This window comes from Loxodonta africana, chromosome 4, assembly GCF_030014295.1.
Source record: "Loxodonta africana isolate mLoxAfr1 chromosome 4, mLoxAfr1.hap2, whole genome shotgun sequence".
Taxonomy (NCBI): Eukaryota; Metazoa; Chordata; class Mammalia; order Proboscidea; family Elephantidae; genus Loxodonta; species Loxodonta africana.
In genome coordinates this window covers 166,120,231-166,147,021 of record NC_087345.1, presented here as the reverse complement: position 1 = coordinate 166,147,021, position 26,791 = coordinate 166,120,231, and the positions used below count along the sequence as shown (strand labels likewise).

The 26,791-nt window shown below is 43.3% G+C and overlaps 1 protein-coding gene across 3 annotated transcripts in view; it reads right to left on the bottom strand.

The window, feature by feature from the left end:
- Positions 1-2,253: 2,253 nt before the first annotated feature.
- KIAA1217 (KIAA1217 ortholog) overlaps positions 2,254-26,791 on the bottom strand; it is a 399,876-nt gene continuing 375,338 nt past the window's right edge. For 2 of the 3 annotated variants that reach the window (XM_023548864.2, XM_010590674.3), the window contains 9 exons: positions 26,100-26,535; positions 23,124-23,307; positions 16,381-16,544; positions 15,509-15,679; positions 11,657-11,776; positions 7,713-7,790; positions 5,993-7,600; positions 5,349-5,471; positions 2,254-4,629 (listed from right to left, as the gene is read on the bottom strand). In XM_023548864.2, coding sequence (XP_023404632.1) covers positions 4,132-4,629; positions 5,349-5,471; positions 5,993-7,600; positions 7,713-7,790; positions 11,657-11,776; positions 15,509-15,679; positions 16,381-16,544; positions 23,124-23,307; positions 26,100-26,535 — 3,382 coding nt within the window. In that variant the 3' untranslated portion in view covers positions 2,254-4,131. The remainder of the gene's footprint in view (positions 4,630-5,348; positions 5,472-5,992; positions 7,601-7,712; positions 7,791-11,656; positions 11,777-15,508; positions 15,680-16,380; positions 16,545-23,123; positions 23,308-26,099; positions 26,536-26,791) is intronic. The other variant, XM_010590677.3, reaches the window with a different exon arrangement.

Sequence of the window (26,791 nt, the reverse complement as noted above, 5' to 3'; positions counted from 1 at the left end):
TGCCTGCATGATGGAACAAAATGCTGCCTGGTCCTGCACCATCCCCGTGCAGATCGGGCTGTTGCGATCCATAGGGTTTTCATTGGTTTCTTTTTGGAAGGAGACTGCCAGGCCTTCCTGCCTAGTCCATCTTAGTCTGGAAACGCTGCTGAAACGTGTTCAGGATCATAGCAACACAAGCCTTCAACGACAGACAGGTGGTGGCTGCATATGAGGTACACTGGCCAGGAATCGAACCCAGGCCCTCCTGCTTGGAAGGCAAGAATCCTACCACTAAACCACCAGTGACCGCACCCCATGAGGCAGGCACCATTATTATTCTCCTTTAGCAGATGAGGAAAGTGAGGCATATGCAAGGTCACACAGCCAGCAAGCAGCAGGTAAGCCTGCTGACAGTGTCAGATACCAACACCCCTGCTGCCTCACGGTCACCTGGAGCCCAGGTGGTTTATTTCCAAGATTCTTTTTCGGAGATGATTTATTTGTTGAATGATGAACTTAAAAGACATTGCAGCAAGAGTCTGTTAATAGTTTAATGAAATCTGAAAACCCCATAACTTGTCATACCTAGCAACATTCACTTTAGATCTCAGAGGAGCTGCCATGCCTCTGTGGTCGCATGCAGCTGGTGCACACCTAGTAGCTTCCTCTCCAGGGTCCTGAGGATAGAAGGGAACACTTTGCTAGATCTTGGGTCAGTGTAATGGATGGATTCACAGTGAGTTTTCCCTTACTTGGTGAGTCAGCTCTATCCTTCATTACGTTTGCTGAAATTGACTGTTAACCTACATGACCTTGTGTGTAATAAACAATTTGGCTGGCCTTTGTCTCCAGTTCTTGGGAAGTAACCTCTAGATCCTTGAAATTTCCTGAGTGATGGAGTATCTTTGTTGTTCACAGTGGACCCTACCTGATAGTATATGCTGAGATGCCTCGTGACGGACCCCACCTGATAGTTTATGCTGAGATGTCTCATGGTGGGCCTCTGGATGGTTTACGCTGAGATGTCTCATGGTGGGCCCCTGGAGAGTTTATGCTGAGATGTCCCATGGTGGGCCCCTGGATGGTTTACGCTGAGATGTCTCATGGTGGTCCCTGGATAGTTTATGCTGAGATGTCTCATGGTGGGCCCCTGGATGGTTTACGATGAGATGTCTCATGGTGGTCCCTGGATAGTTTATGCTGAGATGTCTCATGGTGGGCCCCTGGATAGTTTATGCTGAGATGTCTCATGGTGGGCCCCTGGATGGTTTACGTTGAGATGTCTCATGGTGGGCCCCTGGGTAGTTTATGCTGAGATGTCTCATGGTAGTCCCCTGGATAGTTTATGCTGAGATGTCTCATGGTGGGCCCCGGGACAGTTTATGCTGAGATGTCTCATGGTGGGCCCCTGGATGGTTTACGCCGAGATGTCTCATGGTGGGCCCCTGGATGGTTTACGCTGAGATGTCTCATGGTGGGCCCCTGGATGGTTTATGCTAAGGCGATGACTCAGGATGGGGGTTGGCCATGCCAGAAGGACCAACCACGTGATTGGAGGGTTGGGGCTTTGAGCCATGTGATATCAGTTCCGCCTCAGGGCAGATTGAGTTCAACCATGAGGGCAATGATTCAATCAATCACACCTATGTAATGAAACCCATAAAAACTCCGGACACAGGAAGCTTGACTGAACTTCTTGGGCTGGCAGTACTTCATGTGCACATTGCCACATATCAACACTGGGAGAGTAATGCCTCTCCAGGGACACAGAAGCTTTCTGCCTGGAACCCTCCCAGTCCCAGGCTTTGCCCTAGGTGTCTCTTGGCTGCTTTGAATTTGCATACTTTCACTATAATAAAACTATAATAGTAAGTTAAGCACTTTCCTGAATTCTGTGAGTTATTCTAGTGAATTCTCAAACCTGAGGGGAGTTGTGGGAACATCTGAATCTGTAGCCAGCTAGACTGAAGTGAGGGTAGCCCTGGGGCCCCCAAACTTGTGCCAAGTGTCTGAAGTGATGGCCTTTGGAGACTGTTTCTTCTGACTGTGCAATGCTCCTTGCCACAGCTCTGGGAATTCTGAGATTAAACTGAATACAGTAAGCTACAATCTGTTGTTTAGCTGCTTACTCTCTGCTTCTCCATAAACAGGAGCAAATAAACTGTCATGAATTAGGTAGCTACTCTGGATATTTTTTAACATAATGTAATTGTTGACAAGACTATGGAGCATGATTAAAATATTGGAACCTTTTATACCTAAATGCTTTCCCGAGTGCTACCTGAAACACATAATCACAATTACTATAGTGATTAGAGTCATAATATAAACATTTCTGGGAAGTCAGGAAGCTGGAAGCTTGGGAACACTAACAACTGGGTTTTTAGTAAGAATATCTGCCCTCTGCCTGAAATCAGCAAGGTAAATATTTGGAAGGGCGAAAAATAATGATAAGCAGGTCCCTGAGATTTTTCTTCTCATCAATTCATCATGTTGGTAGTATTTCCAACCTCTTTTCTCCCCATTCTTTGTAAATGAACACATGCAGTGTAGGACTGCCCTCCGTACCAACAAGAGCTTTTTTTTAATCGAGAACTCAAAAGAAGAAGAAAAAAAGGACAAGTGATAAAGGCATTTTATTTCTACTTCTCCTGGAGACTTAAAAAAAAAAAAAGAGAGAGAGAGAAGGTAATAACAGCCCCTGGGGTAATAAGGGCAGAAAAACTACATCCAGGTTTGCTTTGTTAGTCAGACTCTGATCAGCCCCAGAGAAGACAGTCGGCAGGCGACATGAAGGCCCCACGGTTGCAACAGCTCTATCAGGAAGTCATCGTTAGTGTGGCATTTACACGTCAGAGCTTTCAGAAAAGTGGGACTGTCTGCGTGTGCGTGGTTACATGGTACTTAAAATGCCCTCAGAGCCAAAAACGCTTCGCTTGGTAATAGTTCCATTTTTGTTCTTTACTATGAAGTAATTACAGTGACAAGGAACCAAAGTAATAAGCATGCAGCCCTTTATTTAGATTTGCAAAGTCTCTGCTTACACTTCCGTATATTACATGACTGTGTTATACAAATACATTTATTTACAAAAACACTAGCTGTGCAAACTGGTTGCTTTTTAAAAATTTATGGATAGCCCCGTTTCTGCCCATCCCAATATATCCTCTTAAAGCATGCGTAAAAATGAACTTTGGTGTGGGAAAACTACTCTCTGTGCTGTCACATACAGTATTTTTATGTCTATTCATATTTATATATTTACAAAAGTCTGTCAGTTTACAGAACCGTACAGAAGCGTACATTTTAAGATCCACAATGCAATAGGATGGGTTACCAGGTCTCTGAAAACAAAGAAGGGGGGTTAGATACTGCAAAGAAAACAACGAGAGAATCCCAACATGTTAAAAAAGAAGAAGGAAAAAAAAAAAGGAAAGAAAGCAAAGCAAAGCAGACTAGCTTGGGCTAGCAAGTTATTATACATCATATCCATGGCAGTGCAATTGGTTTGATAAATTGCCTTCTACACGTGTCTTCCTACAGGCTTGTGTAGAAGTTCACTGGCTTACAGTCTCGCAACACTACTTTCAAATCTACAATGCTATAGTATCAAAATGTTTCGGCAAAAAAGATTTTGAAAGGAACCATGAAGTTCTGACAAAAATAGAAATCTGTAATAAAGCTAAATAACACTAAAATAAAAGGAAAATATTATAGTATCTGTTTTATAATTTGTATAGTCACACTGTGTATTTCTCTGTTCACGTCTAATCTCCATAATGAAAAATATTTTTATACAAAACATACTAAAATTCTGGAATCATACATGTTATACATGCTTAATACATGTTTCCTCTCCCTCACACACCCTGCTGTCTCACCAGACTCTCTCAGAACCCATGCTTGCTTCAGTTAACAGGTACTGAATACAGACAGGAAACACTATGTAATTACAACAGCCACAGAGGAAAAAACAACAACCCCGCTTTACGGAAGGAAATCTATGAATCCAGTATTTAGCACATAGCATTCAGCCTCAAACAATACAGCATTATGTTACGTTCTCTTGTGAAAACAGTTGTTGCAGACTGTTAAAAGGGTTTTAAAAATGTTTAATACAACTCCGACATGCCTAATAGGATTTGGCCTTTAAGAGGTCTCCTTTGGTGTGGATGGGGAGGCTTTGCTTGAACTTCCATTCTGTGCCTTGTAGCTGGTGAGGCTGGGAGTGTGGATGGTCCTGATGCTCTTGGCACCTTGGTTCAGGGAGGTGGGGGAGGCCGGGGAGGGAGGGGAGGAGGAGGAGGAAGGAGGGGCTGCTCGGCCATTTTGAGTCTGCAGTGAGAATGGAAGATGGTGGCCTTTCCCTGGATGAGGGGGGCTCTGAAACTTTAAGGAGCCATTAGAGACAGAGGGGATGAGGGAGGAGGAGTGAGCAGCTCGTCCTGGCTGGGGGCTGAGAGGATTAGAAGAAGTGATTGACGGTTTAGAAGCCGGTGGGTTAGGGGAGTTAGGGCCGTCACTACTAGAAGAGGGCAGAGAGCTGCTTTTCCCAGAGCTGGGAGAAAGGGCTGGAATCTTAGAAGCAGGTAAGGAGGGGGAAGTAGGCTTATAGTCCCCACCAGCTTTCTTAGCACTTCCATTAGCCTGTAAATAAAGATGGCAGGAGACAGTTTATCAGAAAGCTGGTAACATGATCAATCCACAGGGCCTGGCAACACAGCCCTTCTGAGAATCATTAAATAAAAGAAAAAAAAAAATCTATATATATATACAGTTCAAGGTCTGAGCTAAGTCTTGTTGTGCTGTACTGGACCTGGTAGAAACCCCCAAAGTACGTAGCAAAGGATGGACAGAAGAGAAAACAAGGAAGAAGAGCATCGGTGAGAACGATCACATTCCAACTACCATTACCATGGGCTAGGTTGGCCATGCGTCTGGAGTATTACTGGGGGGCGGGGGGGCACCGTGATGGAGAGTTAGTGTACTTCTAATGCAATGCAGTCAACACACACATTAGTATCGGTGACTTTAAGGGCAGTTCAGCAACAGGTTTGTTTGTCTGTGTTCCCCAAGGTGTTCTCATGAACCACTACGTTCACCAAAGAAAAGTCAACTGGGCTGGCACTGTATGTTAAGAGCTAACATTTGGAGTCACAAAGTAAAAGATGTTTTATCGCAAACATGCAAAAGCGTGGTGAAAAGTTTAACAAAGATCTTTAGACCTTCTTCATGCCCCCAGATTCAGGATGTCTACGTCAACCATATTTGACAAAGAAAACACATTATTTGGTATAAACTAATTCAGCAACTTGCTTCTTAACAGCAAGACTGTCCATCCAAAATTGGGTTTAAGGTAAAACTACCTGACGATATTGGCGGGGATCCTGCAGTTTGGACTGTTTGCCAGGTTTGTCCGTGCTTCCAGGTCTGTTCTTGGAACTCATGGGCACCGGCATCCTGCTGGTCTGTGGGGTCCCACTGGAGCCCTGTGGAAAGGAAGAGTGAGAGGGAGAAGAGAAGGCCAGCCCGTGAGTGAATGATCCCAGAGGCTTGTCCCTCTGTGTGCAGAGAAGCTCAGTGTGAGAAGCCATAGCCCTGCATGCAGGACAGACCGAGGAGAAGGACATCAGGAGACACCACTGGGGTTAATTCAAAGAATCAAACGGAACCAACTGCTCCACTACTGATCGAACGGATTTTAATGTGAGTACCTGAGCAATCATTTCACACAGCAAATGGCCGACCCAGAATCCTTGCGTTTACCCAACACCAATCAGCAATAGAGACTTGATTAGCGGTTAAAACACCTAGTTGTTGTTGTTTTGAAGGTGAGGGAGAAAGTGTGAGAGAGGGATCATGGTGAACAGACAAAAAAACAAAACAAAACAAAAAAAAACGAGCCACCTGAAAGGAAGCAAGTAAATCACAAGACACCTTTGGCTAATGGTGATTATGGCAGGTTTAAGAAAGCAGCTGAGTCTTTTCATTCTCCATCAGACCAAGATACCTTACGTGAAGCTGAAGGTATTGATGTGGGGGGTTCTACGGTAGCGGGAGCTTCATCCAGAACTAGCAGGGTTTGGGGAGAGGTCTCTCGAGTTGTATGGGATGAGCTTGCAACAGAATCTTTGCTGGAAGAACACGAGGTATCAACTAGAGCTTTGGGACTCATTTCACTGATGGTAGTTTCCAGCTGTTTAATTGTCTGCTCCAGGCTGTCCAACGTTTTGTAGGTATTTTTCCTAATTTCATCAGTTCTTGAAATCTGACTTGTGCCCTCTAGCCTTGGCTGCTCTTGTTTCCTGGCTGTGCCTTGGGGAGCATCCTCAGATTGAGACCTTGCGATTTCGAATCGCTTGGCCTCTTTGTGCTGCTTCAGAGTACCGTCCTCCTCCTCCTCCTCGTAGACCACCACCTGCAAAGTCTTCTTCCCTGTTTTGGTTCCAGTGCGGATGGCTTGAGTCAGAGCAGCCAGTTGCTTTTTAGGGAATTTGAATTTGAACTTTTTCTTGGGGCTTTCTAATTGGTCATCTGTTACGTCATGCTTGCTCTCTGAATTTGGAGGATCTGCTTGGCTTAACTTACTCAGTTCACTTCTACTCGTTTCCTGTCCTCCTGAAATTTTGATTTCTGCTGGTAGGGAGTGTGGCTGTAATGTACTCTCAGTCTGCTGTCTTGGTGTAAGACTAGCTGAGGCAGCATTCCTATTAAACATTTGGGAAGGGTTATTCTGGACTACGGGGTCTCCATTTTCCTCCTCTTCCTCCTCCTCTATCTTTTCCTCAGTCATCATTCTCTCTAATTCCTCATCACATTCCTCAAATATGGTGGAAAGTCTCTTATAGGCAGAGCGGATGTCCATGGGCTCATCAAAAATGATGATAACTGGTTTCTGGTCTAGGCATACGACCGGCTCTTCATTTTCAGTCCCTCCTTGTTGGGAGGTCAGCTCTTTTTTGGCATCGATATTAACGGTCTGTATGTCTTCTCCCTTTTGGCTCACTATATCACGGACCTCCCCACTGGACAGGACCTGGACGGCAGTTCTGGTAATCATGAAGGCTATGTTGTCAGAGGTTGCGTTTTCTTCCATGGGAGAACTTGATGTTGATTCTCCCTCCTCACTGGTGCTCAGGCTGGCATGCCTAGCACCCTTGGGTCTTAGAATGACTTGGCCAAAATCTGTCATGGAAACTTCTTGATCTTGTGTTTTGACATCATGGATACTCAATTCAGTTGATCTAGTAGAAGAGGGAAGGTGACACTTTTGTGTGTTTTCTTGTCCTTGTTGATTCATCTCCTTTATCGTTCCATAATTCATCTTCTGACTCTCAGTGTCACGTGTAGGGGTCTGCGGTCCTGAGACTTTAAGCCCTTTGCTTACTTCTTCTTCTAAGGAACTAATGCTGGAGACATCGGGATTGACTTTAGACACATTTTTCTGGGAATAGTCTTTGCTGTCTCTAAGCAAACTCTTATTGGACGTAGAGTTTTCCTTCATTAAAATGCCAGGTTTATATTCTGATGTTCTTGAGGCATCAGATATACTATTCTCCATTCCTCTTTCCCAACTGTTCTTCAGATGGTCACTAAATCTTAGTGCCCCTGCAGTAACCTGGGAGGGAGAACGGAGGAGGGAAACCACACGCATTAATCAGAGATGGATCTATAAAGGAAGATAATTAATCTGCACGGTATCAGGTGGAACACAGATCTGGTGAACTCACCTTTCGGAATTCCATTTGGGGGCCGTTTTCATAGTCAACATCAGATTTCCGTACGTCTTCGTGGAAAAATTCCAAACTCTGGTAGAATAGTGTAGGACATGTTACTCCACAAAACCACATCCCCCCGCCTAAAGTGGACTATAACTAAATTGTTCCTTTAATTACACTTCTAAAACATGCTGGCCAAGCACATTTGTTACACACCAGTCCAAAAGCCTATAGCTCTGTTTACCTTGGGCGGCTTTGTTCTCCAACTTCCAAAAATACCCTGTGTTTGCACAAGATGAAAGTCTCAATTAGCAAAATATTTCAAGGATTTCAGATTTTGTGGGGAAGTAGTTAAGAGAATGAAGGAACCAAATCTGAATGAACACATCCTCTTTTCAATATGTGGTTATGAGCTTAGTGGAATCTGAAATCAGAAGAATGGAGGGGCCTCGTGTCGGCAGGCAAAGGACTTGGATTCTAATCCAGAGCTGTCCCTTTGCTATGTTACTTCGGGGAAGTCATTTCAACTTTGTGGGCCTCAGTCTTCTCACCTGTAAACTGAGGAATTAGACCAGGAAATCTTTAATGTCCCTTCCAGCTAGTTATTTCAGCCCTATCCCTGTTTTCTTTATGGAAATTGTCCTATAAGGACATTTGTGTTGGTTGGGAGTGGTACTCTGAGATTAAAAAAAAAACATTATCTCTTCCTGGTCAAATGACAGATTTAAAATTATCAAACTAACTTTCAAACTAGAAATAGCCAAGATGGTCGAATCCTATTTTATAGTGATTATTTTTTATAAATGCTGCCAATATATAATCTAAACATTTACAAAACAGATATTAGATGCTCAGACGGTGGCATGTTGACTCTGCTTTCACTCTCTACATTCTCTGATGCAGGGTGGAGATGCATTTCTGAGGGTCTCACCAAGAGTCAGGACTTAAGGACCCCATCGTGGGGGTGTAGGCATTGAGCATGCTCCACCGGGAAACACTGCTTTTCAAGCAGGGGTCTGTCCGTAGCTTCAAGCCCTGCCACACGCTACTCATGAGCCATGCCTTGTCCCTTCCAAAGCACTACTGCCCTTTCTTCTTGCTGCAGAAGCCCAGGGAGAGGTGGGAACACAACCCCAATGAAGGCCATTTGGTTAAAGCAATTACAACATAACAAAGCACAACAATCCAGGCAGTGACAAAGTCAACACAGAACAATCCTACTGCCCTGGCTAAAAACAGAAAGAATGTTCACACATACTCAAGGAATAACACACGAACAACAAAGTCAGTATTAATCACTGGGAACACTGTGGAAGATGTAAGTGCATTGGCCACCTAACCCCTCCTGTTGAACTTCCCGTGGCACCTCCAAAGACCCCAATCAAATGCAACGATTCAGCTGCTGCAGTTGGACAACATAATTTCTTTTGAGGGGCTTTAAATTGAGATTACAAGTACCACATCTAGAAAGAGGTTTTAGGAAGAAAAACAAGTAAGACCTCGGCCTTTGGTTTCAACTCTAAACATGGAGGTTAGGCTATCATACTTGAGTGAGAGTTTATCCCCTGAAGCAAAGAAGGAACTGGCCATGTACTCTAGAGAAGGCACACACACAGTTGATATTTGGCTGGTCCCATTTACTGGGGGTCAGGGCTGGCATCTGTTCTGCTTGGTCATATTCATCATTAAAATATTTCAAATGCCAGTCTGTAATTGACATGTTTTAAAATTGATTTAGTAGTAGGATTCTCTAATAGTCACTCAGACAAAAATACCAAGTTTAGGTATTATGTGACCTATCATTTTTATCACCGAGCTAGAAGAAAGATTAAATGTATCAAAGCAAGTGCGCCAACTTTATCAAGAGTAATTTGGTCACAACCTTCATATAATTCCACAATGATTTCTTGATAGTCTTAGGGAGTTAAGAATCTACCTAAAGGTAATTATGCTTCTTTAATATCTGTTTATAGGCCCCAAGATTTGGATTGTTTAGACAACTGGCAAAGGATACTCAAAATGCATAGACAATAAACTGAAACTAGAGACACAGTTACAGAAAAACTGCATAAAAGTGACATACTGGGCTGGCGCTTTCTGATAGGAGAAAAATTTTAAGAAAACATTTGATTCATGGAAGCGTGGGTAGATAGTTAAGGAACAGATTAATAATGACAAAAATTGGGGACCAAGTTCGATATTCATGTTTATGATGAAGTAGATTGATTCCCTAAGTATGGTTATCCAGAGTAAGGATCTGTGATCGATCCCAGTCAGAGCTGGACACTCAGTAAAGATCTGTTTATTAACTGGAACAAATGCGATTGGGATTTCTAATCACAGGGCAAAGAATTTCATGCAACTTTGCAGCCAATGATAAAAATTCTAAGAGGAGACGATTGTTCCAGAAGGATCTTTGAGATGTTCCAAGTTCTCAGTCAATGTTTTAGACAGAAATAGCCACATTGGCCCAGGGTATGCCATGGAACTTAGGCTATACCAGGCCCTTCCATAGGATGGTTTGTACAGGGCCACATAAGGAAGTTCTACATACTGAAATTGCAATGTATATCCAATGTGAGTCTGTGGGCTCAATTCAAACTGGTAGGAGGTTTTCTTCATGAGAAAGATGTATCAATAACAATCCCCCCCCCATGCCTTGTTGACATGTTTCATATGTCAGCTGAGTGGCAGGTGTCATAGGTTTCTATGGTGTCTGTGAACCGGAGGAGGGAGCTGGGCCTCCTTGGCAGGAGCAACTCCTCAGGGCTCGGAGTTGGAAGCCCCAGTATTGTTTCTCTTGAACAGTCATGCTAGCATAGCCCTCAGATATTATGATTCTGTATCTCACCCACTGGGCTTACTTAGAATTATAGGCTACTTTGTGTGGCTTTAGTTTGCATTTTGAAATATAAGCTCCTGCTTAAAAATGTTATGACTTGAGCTGGACATTATAAACTTTTTATCCTGAAATTTAGACACAGGCTTAATAAAATGAAATAGCTCTATATCCAAAAATCACAAAAGCTCTAGATCCAACTTAAATTTGAAGTTCAAACATTCAGGTTAATGTCTTCTCCCTAGTGTATTTATGCAATGGCAATAGAATTTCTTTCGGAGCCTGGTCCTCTGTTTTGAAACCATTAGAATGCAGTGAAGTATATTTTAGCACTTCAGATAATTTTAGATTATTTTATCTATACTGAGCTTAATATCTTGGAAGGTACAAGTTGAGAATGTGCAATCCTTAACAGAAAATTCTGTTTGGCTTCCTTAAACAGGTACGAATACATATTTGTATGTTTCTCTGAGGATATGTACTTGTGGTAAGCTGGCATGTCTCTAGTTCTGTCTGAATCCAAGGCTTTCACTTATTTTAAACATAAATTCTTTTTGGTCCAGAAGACATGTTAAAAATAAGAAGAAACATTACTTATTTGATTGCTATTTCTGTTTTTCCTGTTGCTGCTCTAGAGAACCATGAAAGGGAGTCCCTGGGTAGTGTGAGCAGTTAATGTGCTAATTGAAAGGTTGCTGGTTTGAGTCTACCTGGAGGTGCCTTGGAAGAAAGTCCTGGCAATCTACTTTTGAAAAAGCAGCAATTAAAAACCCTATGGAGCACAGTTCTACTGATACACATGCCACGAGTCAGAGCTGACTCAATGGAGACTGGTTCGGTTTGGTGTTTGATCTACTCTTCAGTTTGGGAAGATGTTGTTTTAATTCTGCATACGCTGCTGCTTGCTGTGCACAGGGACACAGCATTCATGCTGCAAACTTGAAACAGATATCTCTGCTATAAACTCAAACCTATGTCTCCATTAGTTTAAAAAAAAAAAAGGCAAGAAGCAAAGAAGCAGGGCAGAGAAGGACAAGCACAGGACAGCCATGTTAGTGTCAGGGCAAGGAAAGAAGGGCCGTCAAGAGCATGTGGCAGGTGTGTGATGCCACGTTACCTTCTTTTCCTTGGGTGGGACTGTGGCCCCGGGCCTAGTGTCTTTAACGTGACCGTCAGTCCGAGACTGCTCTGCATGACTGTTTGAATTTACATCCATAAAGGAACACTTCTGGAATGCCTAAGGAATTAAAATACTGAGGTTAACATGGATCCAATTGCTACTGAGGAGAAGAGAGGGCAACAGAGAACCCAGAGGCGTGCAGACCCCAAGCCCTCGAAAACTTGCTCCTCATTCGACCTTCTGTCTGCGAAGCCGGCTTGGGGAGAAGGCATGGGGCCAAGGGCTCCCTACCTTCCTTGGCCGTGCCAAGATTAAATGCAGTGCCCATAAAAATAACACCTCTCTCCCTATCCAGTGTTCGCACTTAGTAGGCCTTGTTGCTTGACTTTTTTTTTTTAATGTTGAATGTAAACAAACGAAAACAAAACAAGAAGTTCTCTTTCCCTTCATTTTTATCCATTATTTCTTTTCCTTTTACCAGCTTTATGGAAATAACAGCAGAGAAGCCCACAAGACATTTTAAACCTTCAAGTCTTCAAATAACAGCAGTCCTTACTGATTGAGTCTCTGGTCTACTAACAGCTACTAATATGTTCTGAGGCTCACGATAGAATAAACACAGTGATGTTCTCAGCAGCCACAGGGTTCTGCGTGGCCTAGGAGCTGCCTGAATCCTACAGACTGGTCTTGGAAAACTAAGGATCATCATTATAGGAGGCAATGGCCAGTTCATGTGACCGCTGAGTCCATCTGGTGCCCAGGCCGAGAGACACACAAGAAAGTATAGGCTGTGTCTAAAGGGCAGTGTCTCTGGGTAGTACAAACAGTTAAGTGCTCAGGCTAATGACTGAAAGGTGATCGGTTTTCAAAGGCTGATATTTGGAAAGTAGATTGCCAGGCCTTTCTTCTGAGGTGCCTCTGGGTGGACCTGAACCTCCAACCTTTCAGTTAGGAGCCAAGTGTGTTAACTGTTTGCACCACCCAGGGACTCCAACAAAGCACTAAACCAAATCAAACCCACTGCCATGGAGTCGGCTCTGACTCCTAGTGACCCTATATGACAGAGTAGAACTGCCCCCATATGAAGTGAACATTCACTAAAAATCAAGGAAGTCTAGGCCTTTAGGCATGTAAATAACCCTGCACTGCCCCTCTGAGAGAAATAGTTCATTTTTCCATTCACTTTCAGCCCTAAACTTGAGAATACTGATCTCCCCTGAAGTCTGATATCTTTGATATCCTCTTTGACTGACAGCTTTACAGAGTTGGAGTATGTGGCTTGTGGCTCTATTTTTGGTGGTTAGGGAATAGTGGTGAGTGAAGTGCTCAAATTCTAACCTATCCATACCTTGTTAGCCCTCCTGCCAGGACAAGGACCCAAATCTACACAGAGGCACCTTGGAAGTCTGCTTCTGAAAGATCACAGCCATTGACAACCCTATAGAGCAGCTCTACTCTGAAACACATGGGGTTGCCATAGGTTGGAATCAACACAACAGCAACCGGTTTGGCTTCTGTTTTATGGGGCAGGAAGGAAGGTGGGCAGCTGGTGGATACCCAGCCAATATGATCACGAGAGCAGGAGAGACCCAAGCTCATTGAAATCCATGGTTTTCCACCTGGACTGTGTATCACCCAGGTGTTGTGTTTGTTTGTTTTTAAATACTCTTTCCCAGGCCTCACCCAGAAACTGTATTTAAAACCAGCCTTCTTGCTGTTCTTTGGATGCACTGGTCCTAGCTTGTTCCAGGGATGTTTGGCTTATCCTGACCCAAGCCTCCCAAAGGCCACTAGCCTCCTCCTTTGGGCTGTTAGTCTGGATTTGAGAGTCCCGTGGTTTCTTCTGATGCCCGGTGACAAGGAGAATGGGAGGTTGTTCCACCCCTGCTCTGGGAGGGGGCTGCAGCCTCTCCTTGTCTTGACGCAGGTCAAGCTGCAGAGCCTGCAGAGGCAAAGGGCCCACTGGCCACAGGCAGATGTTCTGGTTTGGCGGGTCGGGTCCTTGTCATCAACATTCACCTGGTCTAGGAGCTTCTCAGTGCAGGGACCCTGGGTCCAAAGGACACGCTCCTCTCCTGGTTCTTGATTCTTGGTGGCATGAGATCCCTCTCCTCTCTGTTTAGTTCTCTCTTTTATATCTCAAAAGAGATTAACTCAAGAAGCACCCTAATCCTTAGATTGAGTCCTCCCTCATTAACATAACTGCCTCTAATCCTGCCCATTAACATCATAGAGGTTAGAATTTACAACATATAGGATCATCACATCAGATCGGTGAACAGCCACACACTACTAGGAATCACGGCCTAGCCAAGTTGCACATTTTGAGGGGGACACAATTCAATCCATAACACCCTGTTTGACTGAAAGCTTTACAGAGTTGGAGTATGCCTCACTACTTTGTACTTCCATCAGAGCTGACAGAGAGAGAGTAAGCCCTTCCTGGAGCTGGCACCCTGAATTTGGATTTCTAATCTCCTAGACTGTGAGGGAATAAATTTCTTTTTGTTGGAGTCCCTGGGTGGTGCAAACAGTTACTGTGCTTGGTTGCTAACTGAAAGGTTAGAGGTTCAAGTCCACCCACAGGTACCTCAGAAGAAAGGCCTGGTAATGTACTTCCAAAAAACCAGGCATTGAGAACTCTGTGGAGCACAGTTCTACTCTGTTACACGTGGAGTCACTGAGAGCTGGAATGAACATTGTGTGTGTGTGTGTGTGTGTGTGTGTTTTCAGCGCTTTGTCATCCATTTGAACCAAACTGGGTCATGATAACTCACCTCGTAATTCCATGATTAGAGGGCAGACACATACAATAACCCCAGAACCTGCCTGAAACACCTTAGGAAAAGCGCCAATCCCCATCAACAAGCAGCCCTGACACCCCAGTATCATCACCCAGGTCCTCTGGGTGACTGAGAGATGGATGTCTCCATGCTTTCAACTGTTTCATGAGCCACTAACTTCACAAATCTGTGCATCCTATCAGTTAAACTCCAACCATTCTAAAAGCCTGTACACAGTCTAACTGGTTGAGGAATGTCCCAGGTCCATCTATTCATTTTAGCGAGAGGCTTCAACTGGCTCCTACGTGACAGATCAACTAACAGCCCTGTTTTCTTCTTAAATCCAAGCAGCCAACTTTGGCAGTCATTACCATGGAAACCAGAGTAGGACAGCTGCAGTTAAGGTGATGTGGTTTTAAAGTTTTCTCTTCTCCAAATGAAAAGTGCAGACTCATGGGCCTGCACAAACCCATCACCACGCTGGTGAAGAGGCAAGATACTCTGGAGCCTCCGGAGGCTGTGGTCTATCTGACTGGCAGAAAAACTCCGTAATAAGCATGGGTCAACATGAAATACCCTGCAAATGGACTGTATTCTAGGAAATTGTGTATGTCTCTGATTAGACAAGTTCTTAGAACATAAACCTAGGGCAGACACATCCATGATTTGAAAGTGGAATTAGCTTTGGATATAGCTCCTGTACCCCATTCTTTTTTTTTTTAATTATAAATATAGATATACAGATAGAGATTAATTTAGGTTAAAAAATTAGGACTGAAAAAAAGGAAAGTAAATCCTTCCAGCCAGAGCTGGGAAAGCTTGCAATAGATTCTTTGAATTAACTTTCCTGAGTTGTTTTGTGAGATGGTCACTCCCCACATGAGTTTAAAAGAACCTAGGTCGGCGCCATCTTGGAGGAATGGAGGTCATGGGCAAAGATGCAGCTTAAATGTCTCCAGTCCACTGGGCTCTTCACCAGCCCTCTCTACCTAATGAATCTGAAAGGTGTGTCCGGAGTCCCAGATGGAAAGACAGGGAGCTGTTATCGGTCGCCTCTTCCACATACCTGTAGTTCTGCCATTATTTTGTCTCCTTCTTCTTCTTCCTCCTCCTCCTCATCCTTTGAGGAGGAGGTAGTGACTGGTGGTGGGGCTTGGGTCCAGGCAGAAGTAGGCTCCTCTGTTGGACATTTTGTGGTTCTGGCCTGTGGGGCTGGTCCGGCATCTTCACTGCTTGCCTATGGGAGAGTCAAACCACAGACATTGGTTTAAGACTCCTGAAGTGCTGGCAAAAAGAGTGACAGATCGTAAGAGCATATGTTCCTTCATGGGCTAGCACCTTGGCTTCCCGGCTCTTTAAATTTGCTGAAAGCCTATTTTATCCCTTTGCATTCAGTTTGAGTTTTGTTTGCACAAGATGTCATTTTGGTGAACAGACTGACAACTAATAATAAAAATGTAACTCCTCAACATTCAGTGCACTTAAGAACCCCCTCCCGTACTATGTCTCCTTGGAAATAATGTTTTATATTTAACATAAAAGACAAACCTTGCAAAGGTAAATGGAAACTAAAGCTCATTTAACATCTTTCTGTGTTACCTAATCTAGGTTATCTTTGAAAAATGGGTTTTCTTTTGCTTCCCCTGCTACCCCCATTTTTCATTTTGTGATGTCCTGCTTGGCAGGTAGTTTGTGATTTGCATTTTACATTGTTGCAGCTAAAGTCAAGTAAGGATAAAACTCCTGGTGCTGAGTCTAATCCAGTAACGCTGGCTGACCTTTCCCCATCTGTGCGCTTCCTGGATATCTATTTAGTTGATTCTCTCATTTTCTCCTCTGCCTCACTACTTTGTACGTTCTAAATGAGAACAGAGAGGATCTTGTCCGAGAGCATCACTGAAGCACAGAGACCATTTTCCCAGACTTAGCCCATCAGACCTTCGCAGTGGTGTTCTCCTTCCTGCTGGTGTAGACCACATCGCCCGACCTTGTGGTGGTGAGCCCGGATCCTGGCAGGTAGCTCCGTCGTGGGGGCGGGGGTGGAGGGGGTGGGGACTTTCCCCCCAGCTTGTCCAAGTCCTGTTCTGAATTTGGAGAGTCTTCTGGAAAACAGTGCACCATTGAAAAATAATCTCTTTTCAAAATAATGTCCCGCAAGTACAATGTATTTCTATAAACTCAACACAATCTGACTTCAACAAAAAATTAAACCCATGGCTGACAAGTCGATTATGACTCATAGCAACACCAAGTGTTATAGAGTAGCACAGCATGGTAGGAAGCGATTGCCAGGCCTTTCTTCCATGGTGCTGCTGGGTGGGTTCGAATTGCCCACCTTTCAGTTAGTAGTCGAGCACAAACCGTTTGCACCACCCAGAGACCTGATCTGACTTAAAAATCTCTCTCTTCTTTCCATAGTGCAAGGATTAAGAGTATCAACTCTGGAGTCTATCTAGATGTAAATCCCAGAAAGACCCTATCAAGTTACTTAACCTCTCTGTGCCTCAGTTTTCTCATCCATAAAACGGGGATTATAATAGCATCTCCTCCACTGGATTATTGTGAGGATTAATGACTTACTATACAAAAAAAAAAAAAAAATTTTTTTTTTTTCTACAAATAGGGTCGCTATGAGTCGAAATTGACTTGATGGTAATGGATTTGGTCTTGGGTATACACAAAGCACTTAGAACAGTGCTTGGCATATTGTAAACATGATGCAAGGAATAGCTATTATTATTAAATGAATTTCTTGTTATGCAAGAAAATTGAGTATTACTTGGAAAGATGAAAGACCAGAAAGCCTAAAGGCAAATCCAGACCCTTCTGCAAGGCCTCCAAAACCTCCATTCCCTGGTCTGAAAAACAGCTTTTGCAGAAGGTATCTGTGCAAGGGGAATGTCAGAAAAAAATAGAAAATGGGACACAAATGAGAATAAAGAACAGAGCCAGGGAGAAAGTGGATTTTTTTGTCATGTTTATGTGGTGGGAAAAGGTTCTTTACTAACAAAAAGGAGGCAGTGAGTGCAGAAATTATAGAATTGTAAGCTTGAGTTGGCATCAAAGGTTAGGAGATGGAGGTACCCAATCAGCTTATCCTTCCCCCCACAAAAAAATCCATTTCCATCAAGAGGATCTGGACTCCTAGCGACCACACAGGACAGAGTAGAACTGCCCCATAGGGTTTCCAAGGAGCGCCAGGTAGATTCAAACTGCCGACCTTTTGGTTAGCAGCCATAGCTCTGAACCTCTGCACCACCAAGGTTTCCAAGTAGGAAAAGGCATTGCTTCATCAAAACACAAACAAGCAGCCTCACTCCTGCCCTTCCTTTATCAACGTTCCCCACTGAGAGTCTATCCAAGAGCTCAGAAAAGCAGAAGAGCCAGAAGTTCAGAGTCTGGAGTTTCTAAAAGACCTTTGTCAGGACTCTCTGTCTAGGGACATGGCCGCCTCCCTTTTCTGAAAAATCAGGACAGAGCTGTTTAGAGGAGATTTTTGAGGAGTTTCTAGTTAAAATTGTAACAAAGAGTTGAGTAAATCATCAGGGCTAGATGCTGGTGATTATTTGTAGGAGAATGATTCCTGCCTCACTCAGGAGGGAGGTGGGTTTTAGGGCAACAGCACATCAGACCACACAGCTTGTTCAAAAGCCACAGTCCAACCTCCGGTGGCTGCCTCAGCTTCCAGTGCCCCCTAGGGATCTGTCCAGGCTCACCAGCCCCAGAGTGTGTACAGTTCTCTCCTTCAGTGTGTGACTGAGGTGGCACCCGTTGCTGACTATAGCGACACTATAGGACAGAGTAGAACTGCCCCATAGGGTTTCCAAAGAGCGGCTAATGGATTCGAACTGCCAAGCTTTTGGTTAGTAGCTGAATTCTTAACCACTGCATCACCAGGGCTCCAGCTGTGGAGGAAATCCCCAAATTTCCCATCAATTCTCAGTTATTTTGACTATTATCCATCTGTTGTTATTATCTAATAGACAGTTCACACAAGAGAAAATATAGATGCTTTTTGAAACTCCAACGTTAGAATTTTACCTCATTGGTAAACAAAAATACATGAAAACAGTAACATCCAGGACAAATAAATTCAAATGGTAGAAACCGACATTTATAGGTAATAATAGACACCCTGGAAACCCTGGTGGTGTAGTGGTTATAGTGTTATGGCTGCTAACCAAAAGGTCAGCAGTTTGAATCCATCAGGTGCTCCTTGGAAACTCTATGGGGCAGTTCTACCCTGTACTATAGGGTTGCTATGAGTTGGAATCGACTCGATGGCAACAGGTTTGGTTTCGGTTAATAGTCCCCTTACATATTTATGGTGGTCTGGATATCACTGTATATTACGGTAGCCCTCGTGGCACAGTGGTTAAAACGATTGACTACTAACCAAAAGGTTGGTGGTTCAAAACCACCAGTGGCTCCGCAGGAGAAAGATGTGGCAGTCTGCTTCTGTAGAGATTTACAGCCTTGGAAACCCTGTGGGGTTGCTGTGTGTCGGGATCAACTTGATGGCAGTGGGTTTTTTTGGGTGTATTACTCGGGAGTCCCTGGGTGATACAGTTAATGAGGCTGAGTTCACCAAGAAGCATTTCAGAAGGAACCCAGGGAATCTACTTCCAAAAAATCAGCCACTGAAAAACCTTACAGAGTATGGTTTTATTCTGATACACATGTGGGTCGCCATGAGTCGGTGTTGACTTGACGGCAACTGATATATTAATGAAATCTTTCTGGGAAAAAAAAAAAAAAATCAGGCCGTGTGTGTGTGTGGGTTTTTTAAAGAGGATTTTAAATGACTAAACAAACTTAGGAAGATAATTAAAAATATATATATAAATATATATTTAATATGAAAGAATAAAAGCCCAAATGAGATAAGCTAACCAAATGTAACATTATATTTTTGTTGTTTTACAATCACATGGCGCGATAGCTATGAGAACTATATAATGTCAAGAATAAAATTAAGCAAGATATAAATGTAATGAGGTGGATAACTTTATCCACTGGAAATTCTCCATGGGAACTTTGGGAAAGCAGAGTTTTCCTTCCCGGGGTCCTTCCCTTCATGGGCAGTTGTTGCCTGGTCCTCCAGGGGTCCTAGAGAGGCCATGACAGTGGCAGGTGGGGGCAAGGAAGTGAGAAAAGACTCTTAAGGCAGATAAAGGGGGAATTTTAGTGAATGGACCTTTAGAAAGGCTTTGTGGAACGAAAATCTGGGAGGAGAGTATTACAGCGATTATAAAACACATCTACATTAATGTTCTTTGACACATCCAAGTAAAAAATGGTGATTCCTTTTAAAATTAACTCTTAAGTTGCCAAACTAGGCATCATTGACTATGATTCTAAAGATACACTGGGCTGCAAGTAAAATAATATCTTTTTGCATAATTTTAAGATCAGAAAAAGCCCCATGGCTTGTAACTGGTTGGAGATTTAGTAGGTTGAGTTTTTAAAAGGTTATATTATTATTGACATTGATGCTTAACTTTCATAATCTAGTTAAGTATACATTTTAATAATTTTGATGTAGAAAATGCAGTTTTGCCTTATGATCTAATATTCCTCGAGGGCTCATAAAGCTGGCATTTTATTTCTGCAGCATCTAAAAATCTCTTGTTTTAAATGCAGGGCTCATCTTCTCCCAGTTGGTGCTCTGAAGTGTCAGAAAACTCACGGGAAACGCAGAAGCTGGGAATTTTAATTTATTGGGCATTGTCCTAGTATCCGAAAAGGAGCACGGTTTCCCTACTATTTTTATAGATAAAGAGTAGTAGCGAACAGTAGCCACCAAGAAGATAAAATACTTAGGAATAAATCTTAACAGAGATGTAAAAGACTAATACAAAGAAAACTACAAAACACTTCTGCAAGAAACCAAGAGACCTACATAAGTGGAAAAACATACCTTGCTCATGGATAGGAAGACTTAACATTATAAAAATGTCTATTCTACCAAAAGCGATCTATAGATTTAATGCAATTCTAATCCAAATTCCAATGACATTCTTTAATGAGCTGGAGAAACAAATCACCAACTTCATATGGAAGGGAAAGAGGTCCCGGATAAATAAAGCATTACTGAAAAAGAAGAACAAAGTGGGAGGCCTCACTCTACCTGATTTTAGAACCTATTATACTGCCACAGTAGTCAAAACAGCCTGGTACTGGTACAACAACAGATACATAGACCAATGGAACAGAATTGAGAATCCAGACCTAAATCTATCCACATAGGAGCAGGTGATATTTGATAAAGGCCCCAAAGCAGTTAAACTGAGAAAAGACAGTCTTTTTAACAAATGGTGCTGGCATAACTGGATATCCATTTGCAAAAAAATGAAAAAAGACCCACACCTCACACCAAGTACAAAAACAAACTCAAAATGGATCAAAGACCTAAATATAAAATCTAAAACGATAAAGATCATGGAAGAAAAAATAGGGACAATGTTAGGAGCCCTAATATATGGCATAAACAGTATACAAAACGTTACTAACAATGCAGAAGAAAAAACAGATAACTGGGAGCTCCTAAAAAGCAAACACCTATACTCATCCAAAGATTTCACTGAAAGAGTAAAAAGATTACATACAGACTGGGAAAAAGTTTTTACCTATGACATTTCTGATCTGCGCCTGATCTCTGAAATGTTATGATATTGCAAAAACTACAAAAAGACAAATAACCCAATTAAAAAATGGGCAAAAGATATGAACAGACACTTCACTAAAGCAGACATTCAGGTAGTTCTGAGATACATGAGGAAATGCTCACGATCATTAGCCATTACAGAAATGCAAATCAAAACTACAGTGAGATTTCATCTCACCCCAAGAAGGCTGGCATTAATCCAAAAAACACAAAACAATAAATGTTGGAGAGGCTGTGGAGAGATTGGAACACTTATACATTGCTGGTGGGAATGTAAAATGGTACAATTACTTTGGAAATCGATTTGGCGCTTCCTTAAAAAGCTAGAAATAGAGCTACCATACGATCCTGTAATCCCACTCCTTGGAATATATTCTAGAGAAATAAGAGCCTTTACACGAACAGATATATGCACACCCATGTTCACTGCAGCACTGTTAACAATAGCAAAAATATGGAAGCAACGAATGTGTCCATCAACAGATGAATGGATAAATAAATTATGGTATATTCACACAATGGAATACTACACATCAATGAAGAACAGTGATGAATCTGTGAAACATTTCATAACATGTAGGAACCTGGAAGGTATTATGCTGAGTGAAATTAGTCAGCTGCAAAAGGACAAATGTTGTATAAGACCACTATTATAAGAACTCAAGAAATAGTTTAAACAGAGAAGAAAATATTCTTTGATGGTTATGAGAAGGGGGGAGGGAGGGAGGGAGGGTAGGAGAGGAGTATTCACTAATTAGATAGTAGATAGGAACTACTTTAGGTGACGGGAAAGACAACACATGATACAGGAGAGGTCAGCACAACTGGACTAAGCCAAAAGCAAACAAGTTTCCTGAATAAACTGAATGCTTCCAAGGCCAGCGTAGCAGGGGTGGGGGCTTGGTGACCATGGTTTCAGGGGACATCTATGTCAACTGGCATAATAAAATCTATTAAGAAAACATTCTCCATCCCACTTTGTAGAGTAGCATCTTGGTCTTAAATGATAGCAAGTGGCCATCTAAGATGCATCGGTTGGTCTCAACCCACCTGGATCAAAGGAGAATGAAGAACACCAAGGACACCAGGTAATTATGAGCCCAAGAGACAGAAAGGGCCACATGAACCAGAGACGACATCAGCTTGAGACCAGAAGAGCTAGATGGTGCCCAGCTACAACCAACGACTGCCCTAACAGGGAACACAACAGAGAACCCCTGAGGGAGCAGGAGAGCAGTGGGATGCAGACCCCAAATGCTCATAAGACCAGACTTAATGGTCTGATTGAGACTAGAAGGACCCTGGTGGTCATGGCCCCCAGACCTTCTGTTGGTCCAGGACAGGAACCATTCCCAAAGCCAACTCTTCAGACATGGATTGAACTGGACAATGGGTTGGACAGGGATGCCGGTGAGGAGTGAGCTTCTTGGATCAGATGGATACTTGAGACTGTGTTGGCATCTCCTGCCTGGAAGGGAGATGAGAGGGTAGACGGTGTTGGGAGATGAGAGGGTAGATGGGGTTAGAAGCTGGCGGAATGGACATGAAAAGAGAGTAGAGGGAGGGAGTGGGCTGTCTCATTAGGGGGAGAGCATTTGGGAGGGTGTAGCAAGGTGTATGTAAGTTTTTGTGTGAGAGACTGACTTGATTTGTAAGCTTTCACTTAAAGCACAATAAAAATAAAAAAAAAAAGTTTTGGAAACAAATAGCGATGATGGCCACACAACATTGTGAATAAAATTAGTGCTTAAAAATGGTTAAAATGGCAAATTTTATGCTATATATATTTTACCACAATAAAAAATAAAAGGAAAAGAAAAGAGTAGTAGCAAGACTCTAGGGAACAACTGGGGATTTGCTCTTCCAATTTTTCAATTTTATATGATTCTTAAGAAAAGACAAAGTGGTCATGGTGATCAGCACATGGTTAAGTTGGTGGCAAAACCCTGATCCGAGGACAAGGACAGTCACCCTAAATAGCTCAGTAGATATCTGCCGTGGGACCACATCTTACCTGAAAGTTCTAACTTGTCTCCTGGAGTGTCTCCCTTTGGCAATGAGCTTGAGGATGGCGGCATCTCCAGGTTTGGAATTGACTTCATGATATTGGCTTGAGCTTCTTCCAGGAGCTTCTCAAACTCTTTCCCATTGTACTGTTCTAGATTTTGCCTTTTCTCTTCCCATTTCCTTTCTGCTTTCTGAAGGAAAACAGCAAGTGAAGAAAGTTTAAAAACCAGAGGAAAAGTTAATAGTTTAGAGAGCTCATAAGGGCTAGGAGGAAGTTTAACAGTTAAAATGTTGGTAGAATAATGCCGGGGCTTTCGATATGCACCTCAATCTTTGTCAAGTTCAGGCTACTCGACTCTTCTGCCATCTACCATATCTTCTGCAGCTAAATGGGCTGCTGTGTAAGCCCAAGTGATATGCATTCAGAGAGGAGCAAGCTCAGAAACCCCAATTCATTCATTAAGTCACCGCTGAGCACGTATTACGTACTTCTACTAACATTAATTAGAAGGGGACACAGAAATACATTTTCAAAGATACACATCCCACCACCAATTTCTTGTTTCTGAAATTGAGTTTTCATCATAGACGGTATGTTCAAACAAATAAAAACAAAAATAACACTCTCTAGGAATAAAGAATTCTATGCTCTGGTTCCACCTCTGTCAAAGAATTGCTATATAGCCTGTGGTCCAAATTTTCATTTATGAGATGAGGGGGTTGGTTAAATAACCTGGAAGTATCATCAAGTTTTATGCTAGAAAAGTATACATAAAATACATACAATGTATTTTTACATACCTGTACCTTTTAAAAAGAACACTTCTCTGTGATCTTAGAGAGGGCATGTTAGTCACTCCAGGAGGGCAGAGTGGAAATTAGCATCAGGGTTAGTGGAACTACATACCATAGAATTGGAAAGGACCCTGTGGCTGATATTGTTAGGTGCCATAGAGTAGACTCTGACTTGATACCCGGTCCTACGCCACCCTGTGACACCTTTCACACAGGAGCAGGTTGAGGCCTAGTGAGGCCAAAGGTTTGCTCAAGATTCCTTCTGTATCAGCAACAGCCACCCCCCTTCACCATTCCTGTCGTCCTTTAATTTTTCTCCATAGCATTTATTATCACCTTGCATATATTTATTCCATGTCTCTTCCTACCAGTAGGTAAGTTCTTTGAGGGCATGGGATTTGTCCCTTTTGTTCACTGCCTACACCCAGTGCCTACGAGCACCTGGCACACAGCAGGGGCTCAGTGAAGCTCAGCCCACTAGTCAGCAGCAGAACTGGGAATAAGGCCCAGGTCTCCTTACTTGTACCTCAAGGCATTTTCAGAGATGACTCATAATCCCCCCTCAAGACATAAAATACACACACAACTATGCCCAGAGAGTGCTCAATAAATATTTGTTAGTGAGTTGTCATAATTCTCAGAGAGGGAATGTGTTTTCAAGCCTCTCCTCTACCCCACCCACCAAGAACTGGTGACAGAATCATATTTGTCCTATTACCTTTCCAACCCCTGCAGTGATATGCAGTTTTTAAACAGCTCACTCAGATAAGGAGCATTGTCACTGATCTTGGAACAGAGATAAGCTACCTAGTGTTCAGAGCCCAACAGCCATGAACTTGGCTTTAGCAAGAGATCAACTGAACATGCCCAACCCGAGTAACACACCAGTGCCTTTCAAGACAGGCTGGAAGGTTAGGAACCAGGTTGCTGGGGATCGATATCAATGAATGGCAGACAAGTTGTGGGAGAGAGCTAGGAAAGCATAATGTATTGTTTGAGTATTGATACCAGCTCTTGATAAAAGGAATATTTAAAAGCATAGCCTGACTTGTCTATACGTCATGTGACCTTATGATTTAGTTTTCTCTTTCCATTCTGGCTGCTTCTGTCTTTTCTCTTAGAATACTCTATCAACTTCCCATCTAGTTCCCTTACTTCTAAACCCCTACCTCGGTCAATTCTGTATCTGTTTGCAGATCAGCTTCCTGAGGACACTGTTTTTATCACTGGTGAAAAGTGGAGAAGCATTTCTCTGATAACTGCAAAATAAACCCTAAGACATCTTGGATTGGTATGCAAGCTCGCCCGAATCTGCTTCCAGACTTATCCCCTCCTTCCTGTGTGAGTTAAACGGGTGTACTTACGGTCACAGCCTTTCCCCCAGCACATCTCTGTGCTAGAACGCCCTCACCACAGGTCTCTGCTTATTCAGATTCTCCTTATCTATCACAGTCAGCTGCAAGTGGCAAACCCTCACCTTCAGCATATCACTGGCGTGCTGAAGCCGGCTCACACTGGCTCAGGAGAGGGACTGCCACATTTTTTCCCACCACCATGCTCAACGAGGTCATATTGTAGCTCAAAATTGGTCACAGTGGGAGCTTTTACACCATGAAGATTGGCAAATGCTACAAATCAGGACTTTTCCCCCTAGAAAGCTGGGTGAACATTTACCAGCACCCCACTGCCTCACCTTCTTACAGGCCAGGTGTCTGCACCCTTCTCTGAAATACGATCTACCCTTTTCCTAATCTGGCTGTTGAAACCCATTGGTTTGTAGTTATTAGGAGGCCTCAAGTCAGCCCCTAGTTCATGGCAACCCCATGCACTGATCCACAGGGTTTCCACTGGCTGATTTTTGAAAATGGATCGCCAGGCCTTTCTTCTTAGTCCATCTTAGACTAGAAGCTCCACTGAAACTTGTTCAGCATTATAGCAATACTGAAGCCTCCAAGGACAGACAGGTGGTGACTGCACATGACCAGGAACTGAAGTTGAGCCTCCCACGTGGAAAGGGAGAATTCTACCAGTGAACCAACACTGCCCCCTGAAACCCACTTACAGTTTTAAAAATCTACCTTTCGACATACATGAATTATCTCTACAACCAGACTGTAAACTCCTTGAGAGAAAGGACCACATGTTGCACTCCTTTATGGGGTTAAAAGGCATGGAAATAGGACTCTACCTCAATAGACATGGCCCTGTTCTTGGCACTCGCACTGTGGATTTCCTCAATGAACAAGCTCTGCATGGTGGAACCATTCACAGGCATCTGTGGGGACTGAGGGGCTGGCTGCAGAGAAGAGGCCACTTCCTGCAGGACACCTGGAGGACTGGCCAGGTACGGCCCCGGCGCCCCAGGCAAGTTCTGGGCATGGTTGAGCAGGGACGAGGAGTGCTGAGAGGGCTGGATGACGACAGGCGCGCTCTGAGCGTGATGCACGGTCACCACCTCTGACTTCACATCTCCGGGGACTCCTGCGCCGTGGAGTGGCTGGCCTGCCGTGTGGGGGGCCTCCTCCTGGCTCCTCAGGACTTCCGCGGCAGTGGCCTTTTCCATCGCGATGTACTGTGCAGCTTGGGCTGCATCTGTACCTTTCAAGAGCCCGTCGGTGACATGTCTAGGGGAAACCAGGCACGGCAGGGTTAACCATTAAAATATGTACAGTAACTCCCATTTTATTATTGTGGCATACTTGAACGCTATGTCATCCCAAAACCAGGCAAGGTTTTGTTTCAAAATTAAAACATTCTGAAACTCAGAGTAGCAGCTCAGGGTTGAGGGTTTCCATGGCAACTTCCTAAAGCCCTTGCATTGCTCTCTAGATAACCCTGGCAGCTGATTTTTCAGTCCTTTTCCCAGGAGATGGCCTGTCT